The sequence below is a fragment of the Amblyraja radiata genome, chromosome 4 (genome assembly GCF_010909765.2).
Source record: "Amblyraja radiata isolate CabotCenter1 chromosome 4, sAmbRad1.1.pri, whole genome shotgun sequence".
NCBI lineage: Eukaryota > Metazoa > Chordata > Chondrichthyes > Rajiformes > Rajidae > Amblyraja > Amblyraja radiata.
Genome location: NC_045959.1, coordinates 82,727,872 through 82,749,690, shown reverse-complemented (window position 1 = coordinate 82,749,690; position 21,819 = coordinate 82,727,872). Strand labels below are relative to the sequence as shown.

Here is a 21,819-nt window from a genome sequence, read left to right as displayed (position 1 = left end):
CTGTACCTTCTACCTGAAGGTAGCAGGGAGATGAGTGTGTGGCCAGGATGGTGTGGGTCTTTGATGATACTGCCAGCCTTTTTGAGGCAGCGACTGCGATAAATCCCCTCGATGGAAGGAAGGTCAGAGCCGATGATGGACTGGGCAGTGTTTACTACTTTTTGTAGTCTTTTCCTTTCCAGGGCGCTCAAATTGCCGAACCAAGCCACGATGCAACCGGTCAGCATGCTCTCGACTGTGCACCTGTAGAAGTTAGAGAGAGTCTTCCTTGACAATCCGACTCTCCGTAATCTTCTCAGGAAGTAGAGGCGCTGATGTGCTTGATGTACCTGCTGTTTCTGCGGTCAATTCCAACAATCAGGACGCCTGTAACTTCCAACTAACATTTCTGATGGGAAATACAGGAAAATGTTGAGGTGTACATTGCTGGACTGTATGTATGATTAGAAAAGGAGAAATATTACAGGGGTGTGGGGAAAGAGCACATTGTTATGTGAGTGTGTTTCTTTCTTTTACCCTCTATAAAAACTCAACAAGTCACTTATAGAGAAAATGTGTTGGAAGGAGGCAACAAAGTGACACAAAATGCTGGAACATTTCTGTGGATTTCTCTGCCTCGTTATCCCGTTCCTGCCTTCTCCCCATATCCCCTAACGCCGCTATTTTTAAGAGCCCTATCTAGCTCTCTCTTGAAATCATCCAGAGAACCGGCCTCCAACATCCTCTGAGGCAGAGAATTCCACAGACTCACAACTCTCTGTGTGAAAAAGTGTTTCCTCGTCTCTGTTCAAAATGGCTTACTCCTTATTCTTAAACTGTGGCCCCTGGTTCTGGACTCCCCCAACATCGGGAACATGTTTCCTGCCTCTAGCTTGTCCAAACCCTTAATAATCTTATATGTTTCAATAAGATCCCTTCTCATCCTTCTAAATTCCAGAGTATACAAGCCCAGCCGCTCCATTCTCTCAGCATATAACAGCCCCGCCATCCTTGTAAATTAACCTTGTAAACCTACGCTGCACTCCCTCAATAGCAAGAATGTCCTTCCTCAAATTAGGGAACCAAAACTGCACACAATACTCCAGGTGTGGTCTCACTATGGCCCTATACAACTGCATAAGGACCTCTTTGCTCCTATACTCAACTCCTCTTGTTATAAAGGCCATCATGCCATTCGCTTTCTTCACTGCCTGCTGTACCTGCATGCTTACTTTCATTGATTGATGAACAAGGACCCCCCAGATCCCGTTGTACTTCCCCTTTTCCCAACTTGACACCATTTAGATAATAATCTGCCTTCCTGTTTTTGCCTCACATTTATCCACTGTCTCCTTGTTTATATGGATCATATATTAGATTAATTTATCTTGGCATCATGTTCAGCATAGACATTTTGGGCCGAAAGGTCTAATCCTGTGTTGTACTGTTCAATATTCTATGTTCGTATCACCAAGGTAATTTTGGATCCAATTTACTACTCTCCCTTGTTTATGAGTTATATAGTTATATGGCATGGGTGGTACAGTGGCGCAGAGGTAGAGTTGCTGCCTTTTACAGCACCAGAGACCTAGGTTCGATCCTGATTACAGGTGCTTTTTATACGTAGTATGTACCTTCTTCCCGTGGCCCTATGGGTTTTCCCCGGGTGCTCCAGATTCCTCCCACACTCCAAAGTTTTGTAGGTTAATTGGCTTTGGTAAAAATTGTAAATTGTCCGGAGTGAGTAGGATAGTGCTAATATACGGACGGGGACTGCTGGTCGGCGTGGACTCAGTGGGTTGAAGGGCCCGTTTCCACTCTGTATCTCTAAACTAAACTAAACTAAACTAAACTAAACTAAACTAAACTAAACTAAACTAAACTAAACTAAACTGAATGGGATTGAGAGGGAAAGACAGATCAGCCATGAATGAATGATGGTGTAGGTTGCATAGGCTGATCGGCCTACGACTTATGAAGTTACAATACGGTGGTTCTTAATAAGTGTCTCTGATTCCTCCAAGTCAGATGGTTTCAAGGAAGGTATCTACCTAGAATCTGTACCTTTAAGAGAAACACAGAGTACATTGACTTTAATCTGTTCTGGTAATTTGGAAGATGACTGTTGCGACAGTCAGTTGTGAGTTATGTAGCAAGTATCATCAGCGCTATGCTCACTTCCTGTACCAGTTAGCTTCTGAAGCTCCTCAGATAACTGCGCTGCTCAGTGCCGTATAGATGCTGAGGTCAATAAGGTGAGCTGTGTAGTTTGAGCTGTCAGTGAAATGAATGGAGATTACACACCATTATCTGTCATTTGGGACCTGAGGCTGCTATGTTCTTGTCAAGTAGACAGAGAAAATCTATTATTCTCTTTACTGACTTCTTTTTTATGTCTGCCCATTAGTGCCTGGAACAATCCCCAAAGAATCAGTGCAAGGAAGCACCTTTGAGGAGAAGATATATCTACTCTGGAAAGAGCCGATTGAAACATTCGGTATCATCACACTCTATGAGGTAAAAATATATATTATTCTTTGCTTGCCCAATTGTGCAGTTTAAAATTATTTACTTCACAAAAAAATGGGTCAACATGCAGAGTCACTGGTGTTGGTATCAAATGCATGCTGGCATTGAAGACTTAACTTCATTTTTGAACAGCCTCTAAGGATCATTTGACATCTGGGACCATAATTCAACATTGCTCAATACTTTCAGTTGAGACAGTGTGGAAATTGAAAGAATAAACCTCCTCTTTGTAATTTTGAGTTTAGTTTATCATCACGTGTAACAAGTTGTGGTAGTGTGTTCACCAGTCAGCGGAAAAATAATACATGATTATAATCAAGCCATCCACATCGTACAGATACACGATAATGGGCATAGTGTTTAGTGCAAGATAAAGCCCAGGAAAAGCCAATCAAAGATGGTCCAAGGGTGTTAAATGAGGTAGATACTATCTCAGGACTGCTCTCCAGCTGTTAGTAGGATGGTTCCGTTGCCTGCTAACAACTGGGAAGAAACTATCCCTGCATCTGGAGGTATGCATTTTCGCACTTTTGCCTAATGGGAGAGGGGAGAAGAGGGAATGGTCGGGGTGCGACTCGTCATTGATTATGCCTTGATTATGCCGGGGCAGCGTGAGGTGTAAATAGAGGCAATGGAAGGGAGGTTGGTTTAATAAACTGGGCTGCATCCACAATTCTCCACAATTTCTTGCAGTCTTGGATGGAGCTGTTCCCAATCCATGCTGTGATGCATCCCGATAAAATGCTTTCGGTGAAATTTGTTGGAGACAAGTCGAACTTCCTAAGCCTGCTAGGTCCCCCAGGTCCTTACCTTCCACCCTATCAACCGTTGCATACAACACATAATTAATGAAGAATAATAATAGCAATAAACTTTATTTCAGATTACATTAAAATACATTGCATATTAAAAACATCATAAAATACATATAAAATCTTAGTATATCACTTATAAAAGCATCATAAATTATATTTTTTTAAAGCACAATACGTGAATTAAAATCCAGAATAAAAAGAATGATCAACGTCCTACAACGAGAACGATACCAGTGTCTCCACAACTGGGATTCGTAGCGTGTAGTGCTAAACCTTATGTTTGACAAGGTCACAATAATTACATTTTTAGAGTCATTTATCCTGCAGATGAATTTATACATATGATTTCTTAGGATAGCTTCTAATATACTGACTCCTGCAGCCACAGACATGTTACACCATCTAGGTTTCCTGAGGAGTATTCTCAGGGCATCATTATATGACACCTTTAGTCTCTGCAAACTTGTCTTTCCATAGTTCGACCACAGGTGCGCAGTATAGAGTGGTATGCAATATGTTCTAAACAGCGACATCTTCACCACATCTGTACATGCACAAAACCTACGCAAGAGAACATTTGCCTGTACATACAGCATGCGTCGTTGCCAATAAATATCCTCATCATCTGTCATTTGTTCTGTAATAAAATGAATGAATGAATAAATTTTTGTCCAAGTATGCACACATACAAAGAATTTGCCTTGGTGCTCCGCTCAATCCTCCGATATTTCCACCACCTCCAACCGGATCCCACCACTAGCCACATTTTTCCCATCTCCACCCCTTTCCGCCTTCTGTAGAGACCGTTCCCTCCGCAACTCCCTGGTTAACTCATCCCTTCCCACCCACACCACCCTCTCCCCAGGTACCTTCCACTGCAACTGCAGAAGATGGAACATCTGTCGCTATACCTCTTCCCTCGACTATATCCAGGGACCCTGACAGTCCTTTCAGGTTAGGCAGAGGTTCACTTGCACCCCCTTCAAACTCATCTACTGTATCCATTGTTCAAGATGTGGACTCTTATACATCGGTGAGACCAAACGCAGACTGTGCGATCGTTTCGCGGAACACCTTCGCTCAGTCCGCGTGAACCAACCTAATCTTCCGGTTGCTGGACATGTTAATTCTCCTTCCCATTCCTACACAGACCTTTCTGTCCTCGGTCTCCTCCATTGTCAGAGTGAGGCTAAACACAAATTGGAGGAACAGCATCTCATATTTCGCTTGGGCAGCTTACAGCCCAATGGTATGAATATTGATTTCTCTCACTTCAGGTAGCCCCAGCATTCCCTCTCTCTCTATCCCTCCCCCACCAAAGTCGCACTAGCCTCTCATTCTCACCCTATAAACAGCTTACAATGGCCTGTTTCTTTTATCATCGTTACTTTTTTGCATATCTTTCATTCATTGTTCTTTATCTCTCTACAACACCGTCTATATCTCTTGTTTCCCTTAACCCTAACCAGTCTGAAGAAGGGTCTCGAAACATCATCCATTTCTTCTCTCCAGAGATGCTGCCTATCTTGCTGAGTTACTCCAGCTTTTTGTGTCTATCTTTAGTTTAAACCAGCACCTACATGTCCTTCTTACGCAAGGAGGTAGAGGCATTGATGTGCTGTTCTGCAGGCATGGTGGTTCTCTCAGGTTGAGTTTTGCACAGACATCCACAACATTGTAAAATACTGCCACTGTCATTCTTTCCCTTTTACAATTACCACTTCAGATTTAGAATGCAAGTCGCACTGGTAAACTGGATTTAATTCTACCTGCAGAGCCACCAGTGATGGGAGGCTGTTACTGCAACACATCAGAAATATCCACCTCAAATAGCATTATGACTGAAGCATAATGGGCCTGTCCCACTTTGGCGATTTTTTTCGGCAACTGCCGGCGACTGTCGCCGAAAAACCGGCAACTGGACCCCCCCTACGACAATGTCTGCGACAATGTCTACAACAACCTACCACCTAGTCGACGTCATGCTACGGCAAGCTATTGTCATACGGCGACCCATTAGGACGTCCACCTACGACCATACCTACGACAACCTATGACATACCCGCGACAAGCTATGACAAGGTAAGACAATTCAGTCGCCGGTACCTGTCGCCGGTTGATGTAGGTTGACGTAGGTAGTCGCCAATGGAATTTCCCAAAGTCAGCATCAGCGACAACCTACGTCATCCTGGCGACAACCTACGACAGCACCTACATCAGGAGAAGTCAAGCTACGCTCATTGGCTTCAAGCCAACTATCGCCGACTATTGCCGAAAAGGTTTGAACATTTCAAAATCCAGCGGCGACCAGAAAAACGCTACAATTCTTTGGGCGACTGAGAAGACTACTCACGACCATACAGGTGACACCCCGGCGACCATGTGGTGACAGCCTAGTTGCTGTAGTCGCCTAAAAAATCACCTAAGTGGGACGGGGGCATAAGAATAGCAGTCTGACGAAAGGTTTGGACCCAAAACGTCACCTATTCTTTTTCTTCAGAGATGCTGCCTGACACGCAGAATTACTCCAGCATTTTGTGTCTTACATAAGAATAGCATCTGTAGCTTTAAATTATGGGATTGAATGATATGTTTAGTTTATGTTTAGAGGTACAACATAGAAACAAGCCCTTTAGCCTACCCTTTAGTACGGCACAGTGGTGTAGCGGTAGAGTTGCTGCCTTGCAACGACAGAGAGCTGGGTTTGATCCTGACAACAGGTGCTATCAGCAGGGACATGGTGGCTGAAGGGCACGTTTCCACGGTGTATCTGTAAACTGAACTAAAAATCGATCACCTATACCCTGGTTCTATTTTATCACACTTTTGCATCCAACATACTAGGGACAATTTACAGAAACCAATTAACCTACAAACCTGCTTGTCTTTGTAATATGAGATGAAACCAGAGCACCTGGAGAAAGTCCACGCTCTCACATGGGGGATGTACAACCTCCATATAGACAGCAGCCCTGGTCAGGATCGAACCTGGGTCACTGGAGCTGTGAGCCAGCAGCTCAGAATGAAAGGACATACCTTGACAAAGGAGATGAGGCATAATTTCTTTAGCCAGATGGTGGTGAATCCTTGGAATTAATTGCCACTGACGGCTGTGGGTATTTTTAAAATGGAGATTAATAGGTTCTTAATTAGTAAGTGCGACACAGGTTATGGGGAGAAGGCAGGAAAATGGAGTTGAGAGGGAAAGATAAATCAGCCATGATTGGATGGCAGAGGACTCGGAGCCAAATGGCCTAATTCTGCTCCTATGATTTATGAACGTATGAACTCTACTGCTGTGCCAACGTGCCGCCCAAACTTAGTGTGTTGCAACTGTTTTCTTGATCTTCTGAACTTGATTTACCCACAATCTACATTTCATCACAGGGTCTGACTAGCAAGTCGACAATTGAGGCCCATGCAGAACTGGCATATATAAGGTTTTGAGTCCTGGGACAGACTGGCCATGAATGACGGGGCAGGTTTGAGGTGAATTTGCCTAATCCTGCTCTTATTTTCTCATGTTCTCAGGTTCTTATGATCTAAGAATTGCCCGTTAAAAGTCATTTCATGTCACATTGGTTCAAAAATGATCTTATCTAATTCCATTATAATTTGAAGTCTAGGGTCCTTTCAAAGTTATTGCAATAACACAATTGCGAAAAAAAATGGCATAGAATTTGAACAAACCGCTTGAAAGTCTGCGGAACATGATTAAGATTCAAGTAGGGTCACCAGAACACAAAGGATTATTTTGAAGAAAATGAATTAACAGATAAAGTAAAAGAGACTCATTTAATGTTCACACTCTTCTGACGATGCTTCAACTTCCTTAATCTGGCACATTCAGTAACTCATTGATACCTTTTCCTTTGATGTGAACAATACGTTTCAACAATGAGTTTGAGTTTAGTTTTAGTTCATTGTCACATGTACCGATGTACCGTGAAAAGCTCTTGTTGCGTGCAAACCAGCCAGCGGAAAGACAAAACATGATTATAATTGAGCCATCCGCCGTGTACAGATAGACGATAAAGGGAATAACGTGAATAATGTTTAGTGCAAGATAATGCCAGTAAAGTCCGATTAAAGATAGCCCGAGGGTCTCCAATGAGGTAGATAATAGCTCAGGACTGCACTCTAGTTGTTGGTAGGATCGTTCCATTGCCTGATAACAGCTGGGTAACGTGAAAACAATCGTCAATAGTGTTAATTTAAAACCATTGTTGGTGAGCCTAAAGATATTTTGTATTATAGTTTATTTCATCCCTGCTTCGGTTAGACAGGTTGTATATAGCCAAGAGCCAAGAGGCTCTGTATCTTTTGCTCTACCTATTATACTTGCGTTTGGCTTGATTATTTTTTTAATACTATTATCGCCCTTGATTGAATAGCGCACAAAAAAAACCTTTCACTGTACCTCGGTACGTGTAATAATAATAAACCTAAACCTATATTATTGCTCAATAAATGTATCCAATCACCTGCCACTTGTATGATGAGCCTGCAATGTTGTCTGTTGTGGGGATCATGTAACAAGAGCCATGGGTACGAGGCACGGCATTAAATCAATAAAGGAACAGCTTAAGTTAGCATTATTTCCTATTCTCTTACAAAGACTGTGCAGCCAAATGCATGTTTCCTGTGGGAAATGCTGGCATGTTACAACAAGAGTACAGATCCATCCCAAAGCCGTCTCTTGTTCTTGATTGTAATCCAGACTAAGGGACCTGACCTGAAATAGTGACTGTCCATTTTGTTCCACAGTAGTTGGTGGACCTGCTGAGTCCCTCTAACACATGCTTCAGATTCCAGCATCTACAATCCTTCGTCCTTACGTCTTAGTTTGGTTTAGAGATGCAGCGCGGAAACAGGTCTTTCTACCCACCAAGTCCGCGCTGACTACCGATGCCTGTGCGCTAGTCCTATCCTATACACTTGGGACAATTTATAATTCTTACCAAAGCCAATTAACCTACAAACTTGTAAGTCTTTGGCGCATGGGAGGAAACCGGAGCACCCGGAGAAAACTCACGCAGTCATGGAGAGAACGTATAAATCCATACAGACAGCATGCAGGCCTCGAAATTAATGGTTGGCCGGGTGCCAATGGCCACATAAAGTCCCGCCGGGCAACCTAAAAGCCATGTCATTTTGTCTGGCTTGGCAAGCACCGACGACACCTGCCGTTCATCTCTGAGCGGGTCCTCTTTTTTTTAATAATTATTTTTATTAGAAACGTAAGCACATAATAGCAACACGGTTTGTTTATCAATTACATTCACACAAAGCTTCTGTTCTTTTTATAGAATTTTTTGAAAGATAGAACTGAAGAGAAAAGTCTATAAAAGAAAATTACCAATAACAATCTTGGAGATAGGTCCGTAGATTATAAGGCGTTGTTTTTCATCCAATCCTGAGCTCAGGTTTCATTCTAGTTTTCGTGTTGAACCAATTTACCTCTTTAAAAAATCAATAAATGGAGACCATATTCTAGCAAATAGTTCTGATTTGTCAGTTAAGACAAGTCTAATTTTTTCCAAGTGTAAGGTCTCAGACATTTCTATAATCCACATTTTAATTGTGGGGGTTGTTGGGTTTTTCCAAAATCTTAGTATTAATTTTTTCCCAGTTATTATACTGTAATCAAGAACATTTCTTTGATTTGTTGTAAGTTTTATACTTTGTTCGAATATTCCCAATATTATTAATTTTGGATCAGGATTCAATTGAATATTAACAACTTCAGAAATAATTTAAAAAATATCCATCCAAAATGTTTTGATTTTTATGCAATTTACCAAGGTATGAGAAGTTGGCTTCTAGGTATTGACATTTATCACAGATAGGTGAGATATTTGGAAAAATTCTATTTTATTATGTTTTGGAGTAATATAATCTATGTAATACTTTAAATTGTATTAAAGAATGTCTGCCGTTTAACGAACAGTAATGTATATGTTGTAAGCTTTCATCCCATATATCCTTCGTTATGGATTGAGCCAATTCATTTTCCCATGCTTGTCAGTGTGGTTCTGTCGACAGGACCTCAGTATCTAACAGGATATTATAAATGTAGGATATTAATTTATCTGTGTAAGGATGTTTATTCAAACAATCATTGAGGATTTCTGGGTCCATAGTTCTATACACTTGTGTATGTGATTTTAATTAATCTCTAAGTTGCAAGTATCTAAATAAATTATTTTTGATGTAGTCCATAATTCTTTTGTAGCTCCTGGAATGAAAGAAGGACACCCTTTTGATAAAGGTGTCCCACTTTTGTAATTCCATAGTTTTTCCATTTTGCAAATCCTTTATCTAACATGGATGGTTTAAATGAGGGGTTATTTTAGATAGGAAGAAGTGATAAATTATCCAATTTTAAAGTGTTTTTTAATTGTTTCCAGGTTCACATACCACTATGTATTATCGGGTTTCCACTATAAGTTTTTTAAATCAATTTTGTAGGTGTTAACAAAATCGTGCCAATTTCAAAAGGTAGGCAGTCCTCTTTTTCCATCTTTAACCAATCTGGTTGTTGGTCCACATCCTCCAACCAGAAGTTCATATTTTTAATATTAACTGCCCAAAAATAAAATAGAAAATTTGGTAAAACGAATCCTCCATTCATCTTAGATTCACACAGGTGTTTTTTACTTATTCTATGGTTCTTGTAGTCCCAAATAAAACTTGTAACAATAGTCAAGTTTAAAAAAAAAAATTTTTGGAAGATAGATCGGGATTGATTGAAATAAGTACAGTAATTGTGGAAGGAAAATCATTTTTATGGCATTCTACCAAACATTGAAATGGGAACTGTTTTCCAATATTGAATATTCTTATGTAGTTTATTAAGTAGGGAAGTTTGATTTAAAAAAATACGCGTATTTCTTAGCCACATAAATTCCAAGATATTTAAACTTTTCGTAAACTATTTTAAAAGGAGATTGTTGCAATATATATGGATTTGGTTCCGTTATTGGCATAATTTCACTTTTATTCCAATTAATTCTATAACCCAAGAATGAGCCAAATTGCGTTATAAGATTTAATAAATTCGGAATACTAGTTTCTGAATTTGTGATGTACAATAATACATAATCTGCATATAAAGAAAATTGTATTAACTGTATATTTAGTATTGTACCCATAAATTTCTGGATGAGCTCTGATACTTTCTGCAAGTGGTTCAATAGCTAAAGCAAATAGTAACGGAGATAGTGGGCATCCTTGTCTACAACCTCTAGACAGATTGAATTTAGCTGATAACATTTGATTTGTCAATATTCTAGCTGATGGATTAGTATATAGGAGTTTAACCCATGTACTAAACTTCTCACCTAATTGAAAAATTTCCATCACAGAAAAGAGATAGAGCCATTCTACCTGATCAAATGCTTTTTCAGCATCTAACGAGATGACTGCTAAATCTACATTAGCTATTCTATTTGAGTATATTATATTAAACAATCATCTCGAATTATAGAATGAATAGCGTTTTGGGATAAAACCTGTTTGATCGGGGTGTATTAATTTATGAATTACTAAGCTTAATCCGTGGGCTAATATTTTTGTTAAAATCTTCTGATCGGTATTTAAAAGAGCTATTGCTCTATATGATCTTCAAGATCTTTGTCAATTTTTTGGAATAAGTGTTATTGTTGATTCATTTAAAGTTTCTGGCAACACCTGCTGTGTGAAAGCATAATTCTCATCAGGAGGGATAGAGAGAAAGGAAAAGGAGGTGGTGTAGCGTTGCTGATTAGAGAGGAGATTAACGCAATGGAAAGGAAGGACATTAGTTTGCAGGATGTGGAATCGGTATGGGTAGAGCTGCGAAACACTAAGGGGCAGAAAACGCTGGTGGGTGTTGTGTACAGGCCACCTAACAGTAGTAGTGAAGTTGGAGATGGTATCAAACAGGAAATTAGAAATGCGTGCGACAAAGGCAAAACCGTTATAATGGGTGACTTCAATCTACATATAGATTGGGTGAATCAAATTGGCAGGGGTGCTGAGGAAGAGGATTTTTTGGAATGTATGCGGGATAGTTATCTAAATCAACATGTAGAGGAACCAACGAGAGAGCAGGCTATTTTAGACTGGGTATTGAGTAATGAGGAAGGGTTAGTTAGCAGTCTTGTTGTACGTGCCCCCTTGGGCAAGAGTGACCATAATATGGTTGAGTTCTTCATTAGGATGGAGAGTGACATTGTTAATTCAGAAACAATTGTTCTGAACTTAAAGAAAGGTAACTTTGAGGGTATGAGACGTGAATTGGCCAAGATTGACTGGCAATTAATTCTAAAAGGGTTGACGGTGGATATGCAATGGAAGACATTTAAAGACTGCATGGATGAACTACAAAAATTGTTCATCCCAGTTTGGCAAAAGAATAAATCAGGGAAGGTAGTGCATCCGTGGATAACAAGGGAAATCAGGGATAGTATCAAAGCGAAGGATGATGCGTACAAATTAGCCAGAAAAAGCAGCATACCGGAGGACTGGGAGAAATTCAGAGACCAGCAGAGGAGGACAAAGGGCTTAATTAGGAAAGGAAAAATAGATTATGAAAGAAAACTGGCAGGGAACATAAAAATTGACTGCAAAAGTTTTTATAGATATGTGAAAAGAAAGAGATTAGTTAAAACAAATGTAGGTCCCTTGCAGTCAGAAATGGGTGAGTTGATCATGGGGAACAAGGATATGGCGGACCAATTGAATAACTACTTTGGTTCCGTCTTCACTAAGGAAGACATAAATAATCTGCCGGAAATAGCAGGGGACCGCGGGTCAAAGGAGTTGGAGGAATTGAGTGAAATCCAGGTTAGCCGGGAAGTGGTGTTGGGTAAATTGAATGGATTAAAGGCCGATAAATCCCCAGGGCCAGATAGGCTGCATCCCAGAGTACTTAAGGAAGTAGCTCCAGAAATAGTGGATGAATTAGTAATAATCTTTCAAAACTCTTTAGATTCTGGAGTAGTCCCTGAGGATTGGCGGGTAGCAAACGTAACCCCACTTTTTAAGAAGGGAGGGAGAGAGAAAACGGGGAATTACAGACCAGGTAGTCTAACATCGGTAGTGGGGAAACTGCTAGAGTCAGTTATTAAAGATGGGATAGCAGCACATTTGGAAAGTGGTGAAATCATTGGACAAAGTCAGCATGGATTTACAAAAGGTAAATCATGTCTGACGAATCTTATAGAATTTTTCGAGGATGTAACTAGTAGCGTGGATAGGGGAGAACCAGTGGATGTGGTGTATCTGGACTTCCAGAAGGCTTTCGACAAGGTCCCACATAAGAGATTAGTTTACAAACTTAAAGCACACGGCATTGGGGGTTCAGTATTGATGTGGATAGAGAACTGGCTGGCAAACAGGAAGCAAAGAGTAGGAGTAAACGGGTCCTTTTCACAATGGCAGGCAGTGACTAGTGGGGTACCGCAAGGCTCAGTGCTGGGACCCCAGCTATTTACAATATATATTAATGATCTGGATGAGGGAATTGAAGGCAATATCTCCAAGTTTGCGGATGACACTAAGCTGGGGGGCAGTGTTAGCTGTGAGGAGGATGCTAGGAGACTGCAAGGTGACTTGGATAGGCTGGGTGAGTGGGCAAATGTTTGGCAGATGCAGTATAATGTGGATAAATGTGAGGTTATCCATTTTGGTGGCAAAAACATGAAAGCAGACTATTATCTAAATGGTGGCCGACTAGGAAAAGGGGAGATGCAGCGAGACCTGGGTGTCATGGTACACCAGTCATTGAAAGTGGGCATGCAGGTGCAGCAGGCAGTGAAGAAAGCGAATGGTATGTTAGCTTTCATAGCAAAAGGATTTGAGTATAGGAGCAGGGAGGTTCTACTGCAATTGTACAGGGTCTTGGTGAGACCACACCTGGAGTATTGCGTACAGCTTTGGTCTCCAAATCTGAGGAAGGACATTATTGCCATAGAGGGAGTGCAGAGAAGGTTCACCAGACTGATTCCTGGGATGTCAGGACTGTCTTATGAAGAAAGACTGGATAGACTTGGTTTATACTCTCTAGAATTTAGAAGATTGAGAGGGGATCTTATAGAAACTTACAAAATTCTTAAGGGGTTTATTTATTTATTTAGCGAATGCAAAGTCCTTTAGCCAAGCAGTTGCCTCTTGAACTGCTGTATGAAGGGTGACAAGTCCTCCTTTGAGTCTTTGTTGAGGGCATGCTTCAATGATGTGTTGCATTGTTTGCTGCTCTCCACAAGCACACCATGGGGTTGGACTGCTGCCCCATTTGTGAAGGCTGGCCAAGCAGGGGCCATGTCCAGTCCTGAATCTATTCAGCGTCGTCCACTGCTTCCTTGGGAGATTGGTGCCAGGGACCGGTAGGGTGGGGTCTGACACCAGATGTTTATTTGGGACGTCCTTGGACTCCCATTCCCTTTTCCAAGCTGATTGGATGGTGAAATCAACTGGTGGTGGGTTCTTCCAAATTGGTCGTCTAGATGGAAGTCGAGCAGTGGGTGGGTTGAAGATGTCCATGTGAATTGGCAGATGAGGGGAGTTTTTGGTCTTTTGGAGCATCCTTTGAGTGAGGACTACTCGCCGGATGTGTGGAGGGGCTATGTTGGATAGGACAGGGAGCCAGGGGAGTGGTGTTGAGCGGATTGTTCCTGTGATGATCCTCATTGTTGAGTTCAATTGGATATCCACATGGGGTTGGACAGGCTAGATGCAGGAAGATTGCTCCCGATGTTGGGGAAGTCCAGGACAAGGGGTCACAGCTTAAGGATAAGGGGGAAATCCTTTAAAACCGAGATGAGAAGAACTGTTTTCACACAGAGAGTGGTGAATCTCTGGAACTCCCTGCCACAGAGGGTAGTCGAGGCCAGTTCATTGGCTATATTTAAGAGGGAGTTAGATGTGGCCCTTGTGGCTAAGGGGATCAGAGGGTATGGAGAGAAGGCAGGTACGGGATACTGAGTTGGATGATCAGCCATGATCATATTGAATGGCGGTGCAGGCTCGAAGGGCCGAATGGCCTACTCCTGCACCTAATTTCTATGTTTCTATGTTTCTATAATTATATAATGTCTGTTGGCGTGGGGAGATCAAATAATTAATTTTTAAATAAAATTCAGAAAGACCATTTAGACCACGGCCTTTCCATTTTTCAAGGATCTAATGGACTCTTCAATATCTTTAATTGAAATTTCAGCACCTAATAATTCTCTCTCTCTCTGATCTAACCCTGAAAGATTACATTTCTTTAAGAATGTTGCCATTCTCATAGTACAGTCTTTTTTTGGATGAATAAAGTGTCTGATAATATTTCAAAAATCTGTCATTGATGTCCTTGGGCAATGATAGTGTTTCTCCCATATCTGATCTAATTTTATGAATTGTTTTTTCCTGATCTAACTTGCAAAGTTGGCGAGCTAGCAATATTTGTGGTTTATCACCAAATTCAAATTGTAATTGTTTAGTATGTTGGTAAAGTTTTATAAATTGGTCTGAATATATGTGATTTAATTTATATATAAGTGCAGCAATTTTGTTATGTTTTATCATAGAAGGAGCTATCGCATTTTCAATATCTAATTGCTTTATTTCCATTTCTAGTTCATATTGTTTAGCTCGGCTCTTTTTATTATGAAAGGCTTGGGAGGAGATAAGCGGTCCTCGTACAAATGCTTTAAATGTTTCCCACAGAAGGGAGACGGGGGTTTCTGGGAGATCGTTCGTCTGAAAGTACATATTAATCTGTGTTGTGAGGTATTCACAGCATGCTTTATCATTTAGAATTTGAGGATAGAGTCTCCAGTGTATCTGCTTCTTATCTATACCTTTTAATTTAACCATGAATGTTAAAGGTGCATGATCCAAAATTTATGATATTTTGAATTGTATATACATGGGAAGAGTCCACTAAAAAATAGTCAATTCTTGAATAATTTTTATGTACTGGTGAGTTAAATGAATATTCTCGTCCAGTAGGGTTTTCTATTCTCCAGACATCTTTAATATTGGTAGTATTAATATATGAATTTAATAATTCACTTGCCTTGGATTTTATTTTCCTTTGCCTTGATGATTTATCTAAATAGGGTCTAATGTGCAATTTAAGTTTCCACCAATTATTAGATTGTATTGTGTAAGTTCCGGAATAGTATTAAGTGTTTTCTTAAAAAACAGTGGGCCATCAAAATTTGGACCATAAACATTAAGGAAGATTACATTTTCTGAATATAATTCATCCACCAATATAATATATCTACCATCATTATCCGCAATAGTTTACACATGTTTAAAAAGGCCCCCCCTCTCTATCTCTCTATCTCGCTCTGTCTGTCACTCTCCGTCTCCGCCCGCCATCTGTGTCCGGGCCGCCGAGTCTCCACTCTCCGGCTGCTCCTCATCCGCCGGCACGGCCAGCCGCCTTCCACTTGCGCACTGCCATGGCCTGCACATTCTCCGCCTGCACATCCTTCCCCTGCACATGCACACAATCATCGGCCCTGCACATGCGTACTGCCACGGCAAATGGTCGGCGCCGGGCACTTTCTCCCTCCCTTTGCATTGTGGGAGATCTGGCCACCATTGCTGTCTGGTCGCCGCCTCGCTGCGACTGCTGAAAACCAACGCAGAATCACTCCCTGGAGCTGGAGTAACTCCCTGGAGTAACTCTTGCTTCTTGGTTTCCTGGTCCTGCAAAAATATTCCAAATGGAATTTAAACTGGAGGTGATGAAGGGTCCATCACCAAACTCCAAACTCTGAACAATAACAGCCTATTGCACTTTATCTGTTTATTTATTGTGTATGGTATATAGTATATAGGTATATAGAAACACTGAACTTTTATCTCCTGTTCTGTATTATGTTTACATATTCTGTTGCGCTGCAGCAAGCAAGAATTTCATTGTCCTGTCTGGGACACATGACAATAAAACTCTTGACTCTAGACTTGGACGTAAGCAAAGAAGGGTTCTTGGGGAAAAAAGAGCTACCTTAAATTTAGTTGCGTCTGGTTGGGTAACTATGGTAGGGTGAAGACTATTCCATGCTTTAATTATGCGAGGGAACTCCATGGAGCAGCCAACATCTCTGGATAACAGAAATTGGGTGACGTTTCGGGTAGAGACCCTTCTTTAGACTCCCTCTGGTTTTAGTGTTTTTAGTTTAATTTAAAGATACAGCGTGGAAACAGGCCCTTCGGCCCACCGAGTCCACGCCGACCACCGATCATCCGCACACTAGTTCTATCCCACACATTAGCAACGTAAGTCAAGAGTCAAGATTGTTTTATTCTCTCACGTCCCAGTTGGAACAATGAAACTAGCATCACAACAGAATATGTAAACATAGTACTCTGTAAACAATGTTATAAACGAGAAAACAAAACAGTGTAATATTATATATATATATATATATATATATATATATATATATATATATATATATATATATATATATAGATATATATATATATAACCATATATATATATATATATATATAACTATATATATTACTATATACTGTACTGGACTAGGTGGGACACGTTGGGTCCCATGTTCACACGGGAGGGCTGGTCCCACAACGCAATATTCCACATCTCCACCAATTCCAATATTGGTGGCCAGTGGGTGGGAGGGTACTTTCTGGAGCACTAGTATGGATGTTGTAGGCTGAAGGGACTGATTTCCAGAGGGCTAGTATGGACATTGTGGGCCAAATGGATTCTTGGGGTGGCAGCTCAGTTACTCAAGCCTGATGTGCTGGCAGCACACTCACGGCTGGTGGGCTGGCAGTTGATTCATGGCTATTCCTTGAAATTCCATTTCAAGCAGTGTGCAAGGCCACTAAATTCAAATGCAGTTTCCTACAGTGTAGGGAGTGGGTGAGGAAAGTGGGATAACAGAACTTATGTGAATGGGTGGTAGACAAAAAAGCTGGAGAAAATCAGCGGGTGAGGCAGCATCTCTGGAGCAAAGGAATAGGCGACGTTTCGGGTCGGGACCTTTCTTTAGACTGATGTGAGGGTGGGGGGGGGGGCGGGAAAAAGAAAGGAAGAGGCGGAGACAGTAGGTTGTGGGAGAGCTGGGAATGGGGGGGGGGGGGGGAAGGAGGGAGAAAGCAAGGACTGCCTGAAATTGGAGAAGCCAATGTTCATACCGCTGGGGTGTAAACTACCCAAGCGAAATATGAGGTGCTGTTCCTCCAATTTGTGGTAGGCCTCACTCTGGCCATGGAGGAGGCCCAGACAGAAAGGTCGGATTCGGAATGGGAGGGAGTTCTGAGCCACCGGGAGATCAGGTTGGTTATTGCGAGCTGAGTGGAGGTGTTGTGCGAAGCGATCACCAAGCCTGCGCTTGGTCTCACCGAGGTTGATCATACGCTGAATAATCCAGCTACATTTTTGTTTGGAAGTGGAAAGAAATAATAGAAATTGTATTAATTGCTACATGAAAAAAGGGTTGAGATACTGTATTATAAATTTGCTGCATGTCATTGTGGTATATATCATGTCTTGATTGGTGAATATGTTTAGTTTGTGACTTTATTCGAAGCAGAAATAATATGTGAATACTTCATTGAGCATAATTCTGACTGGTAACTACGCACTTCGTCCGAGCACATTATCGCACGCGTCTTGCAAGCCGTCTTAAATGACCACCTAAACTATAATTTGACAACCTAAAAAGCTGCCTAGGTTGCCCAGCTGGAAACAGAGAAAAAAAGTTAAGTGAGAGCCCTGGCATGGTCAGGATCCTTGGCACTGTAAGGCAGAAACTCTACCTCTGCGCCACAGTGCTGTCCTTCATTGTCTTGGTCAATCCCATGTAGAATAATAACGTCTCTCTTTTCAGTGCCTCTAACCTTCACATGAAGTACTGCACTATTAACGATCAGCATAATGCCTACTCAAAATATTTCTTTGATCCCTCTGTAAAACTTAGAAAACCATCTGAAGCACATGACATAAAATAGATTGGCATCACTGGATTATCTGTAGACCTTTTACTCATCACATCATTTCAAGATTGCTGTATTAATGAGCACAGAGTGCGAACGGCTGCCTTACTCATCATTTTATCTTTATTTTCAGTTACAACATTCTATCAATAAAACATTTTGGTCTGCTTTTCTTTCAGGACTAAAGCTGATAAGAATTCTGACTAAAATCTATATTTGCTATTGATTTTTGTATGAATGTTATAAAATGGTGAGCAGAGGTGAGGTGGATAATTAAGATATTCAAGATCTTTGATCTTTGAGATTATTGAAATCAGAATCCTTGTGGGGGCTAGAGTGAGAAACAGGGTTCACTGGGTGCATGCCGACCACCAAAAACCCATTTGTACTAATCTTTGACCAAACCCATTTTATTTTCCCCATATGCACATCATCTCCCACCCGATTCTATCAGCCATCGACATACTATTTACATTACATTAAAGTACGAAAAAGAAGTCTGAAGAGGGGCACTGTTTAATAATCCACCATAATCCTCTTTTCAATCTCCTGTGAGTGTCTCATGTGGTCTATTGACTATCCCATCATTTAAGAAGCAGTTAGACAGGTCTATGGATAGGACAGGTTTAGAGGGATATGGACCAAGTGCAGGCAAGTGAGACTAGTGTAGCTGGGACATTGTTGGCCAGTGTGGGAAAGTTGGGCCCAAGGGCCTGTTGCCACACTGTATTGTGCTGTGACTCAGATTCAACCATCTTCAGCTGCTTCATTAATGGTCTATCTTCCAATGTTAAAATCAAAGCGGCGATGTTCACAGATGAATCCTCAATATTCAATTACATAGAAACATAGAAAATAGGTGCAGGAGTAGGCAATTCGGCCCTTCGAGCCTGCACCGCCATTTGATATGATCATGGCTGATCATCCAACTCAGTATCCCATCCCTGCCTTCTCTCCATACCCCCTGCTCCCTTTAGCCACAAGGGCCACATCTAACTCCCTCTTAAATATAGCCAATGAACTGGCCTCAACTACCTTCTGTGGCAGAGAATTCCACAGATTCACTGTGTAAAAAATGATTTCCTCATCTCGGTCCTAAAAGTCTTCCCTCTTATCCTTAAACTGTGACCCCTAGTTCTGGACTTCCCCAACATCGGGAATAATCTTCCTGCATCTAGCCTGTCCAACCCCTTACAAAATAACCGTTATCATAATTATTTTTTTGGAATCTGGGCTTCACTGACTTGGCCATATTTATCGCCCTTGAGATGGTGGTGATGAACCATTTCTTAAATCACTGCAAACTTTCTGGTGAAACATTGCATTGGTTCAAGCAGATATCTAATTTTAGGTAAACACTGAATTCTTCACTTTTAGCTTAACACTTAATTCTCCAATTTCAGGTAACTGACCCACAAACAGCCCCCTTCCCACACCCCATTCTATTCCAAGATGCCCCCACACCCTACCCCACCTGAGCTCACTCCATGAAGCCTGGATGACCTTGCACCAGTTTCTTCCCTCCCCCTCTACCTAGATTCCTTCCCCGGCTACATATTTTGCAGCTTTTCTACCCCCCGAGTTTCACGATGTGCGACTCTTTATCCTTTTGGGCTTACACCTGTCTTTTCATCTCTGGCCTTTCTACACCAATCTGTCAATTAATAACCCCCCCGCCTGTGTTTACCTATTACCAGCCATGCTCTTTCCTCCCCCTCCTCTTTTCCAGCTTTCTTTCCCACCACCCCACCCACCCATCCGCCCCCCCCCCACCTCCCCCTCCACTTGCAAGGGGCCTGAAGGAAGGTCCCAACCCAAAACATCACCTATCTATGTTCTCTAAAGATGCTGCCTGACCTGCTGAGTTGCTTCAGCATTTTGTCTTTCTTTGGTATAAAACAATCATCTGCAGTCTCATGTTATTACATCCTGTGGTGATTGAACGGCCCCGAACACTGCAAGATCTTTCCACATTCTAGGATAAAGCTGGCTGCTTCAATGGCACTCCACCATCATCCAGCGGTAGAGTTGCTGCCTAATGGCACCAGAGACCCGTGTTCAATCCTGACTATGGGTGCTGTCTAGGAAGTTTGTACGTTCTCCCCGTGACCGTGTGTGTTTTACCTGGGTTCTCCAGTTTCCTTCTGCACTCCAAAGCCACACAGGTTAGTAGGAGAACTGGCTTTGGTAAAATTTGTAAATTGTCCCTAGTGTGCAGGATAGTGTCAGTGAACGAGGATCAATGATCGGCATAGATTCGATGGGCCGAAGGGCCTGTTTCCGCACTGTATCTTTCTAAAACCATACATTTATTCCCTCGAGTATTGGTGGTTCATGTGCATCATCGACAAAATGCATGGCAGTTGCTCACTGGGATTTCTATGACAGCGTCTCTCACCAAGTGCTGCAAGTCCATAGGAACTTCACTGTGTGAAGGTTTCCTTCCAAATCGACCACCATCCAGATCTGGAAATATATAATAATATAATAATATATCTTTTATTGTCATTGCACGTCAGTGCAACGAGATTTAGTGTGCAGCTCCACTGATGTACAAGAAAGGTAAATAAATACAATACATAAATAAACAAGCTGAATTGATTGACGTGACCATCTGAGGGAGACTGTCCAAAGGGGGTGGGTGGGGGGGCACTCATTAGGGCCGGTTCAGAGCCGCTATAGCTCTTGGGATGAAACTGTTCCTGAGTCTGGAGGTTCGGGGTAGAAGGCCTAGTAACGTCTGCCGGAGGGAAGTAGTTGAAACAGACCGTGGCAGGGGTGTGATGAGTCCTTATGGATGCTGAGGGCCTTCCTGAGGCACCGCGTGTGGTAGATGCCCTCCAAGGCTGGTAGCTCTGTCCCGATGATCCTCTGCGCTCTGTTGACGACGCGCTGAAGAGCTCTCCTCTCCGCCTCCGTGCAGCTGAGATACCACACAGAGATGCCATACGTTAGTATGCTCTCCATTATCTCCATATCTCCATTCCCTTATCGTTGCTGGGTCAAAATCTTGGGACTCCCTCCCGACAGTATCAGTGGAATTGCAGTGGTTCAAAAGCATCGGCTTAAAGTGAGATGGGAAAGATTTAATAACTTTTTCCATACAGAGGGTGGTGGGTATGTGCAACGAGCTGCTGGAGGAAGTAGTTTAGGCAGGTACTGTAACAATATTTAAAAGACAGTTGCACAGGTACATGCATAGGTTTAGAGTGATATGGGCCAAACGCAGGCATATGGGACTAGTCTAGATGGGGCACCTTGGTCACCGTGGGCAAGTTGTGCTGAAGGGTCTGTTTTCGTGCAGTATGACTCTGTGACTATAACACAGCTCACTGCCACTTTCATAGGGCCAATAGCATCAATCGTGATAGTGAAGCCTAGATCCCACAAAATAATTACAATAAAGGTCCTTTACTGTAACAGTTACAGCGGAACTCACCAACAGCTGTGATCATCCCCAGTTGATTCAGCTGCCTGGTAATTTTAATACATTCACATCTTGCTGACAAATGCACTTCACAGGTATAATAACAAG

General features: G+C 41.8%; 1 protein-coding gene across 18 annotated transcripts in view; it reads left to right on the top strand.

The window, feature by feature from the left end:
* ptprm (protein tyrosine phosphatase receptor type M) overlaps window positions 1–21,819 on the top strand; it is a 940,804-nt gene that overhangs the window by 570,266 nt on the left and 348,719 nt on the right. For all 18 annotated transcript variants that reach the window (XM_033019867.1, XM_033019862.1, XM_033019861.1 and 15 more), the window contains exon 9: window positions 2,387–2,496. In XM_033019867.1, coding sequence (XP_032875758.1) covers window positions 2,387–2,496 — 110 coding nt within the window. The remainder of the gene's footprint in view (window positions 1–2,386; window positions 2,497–21,819) is intronic.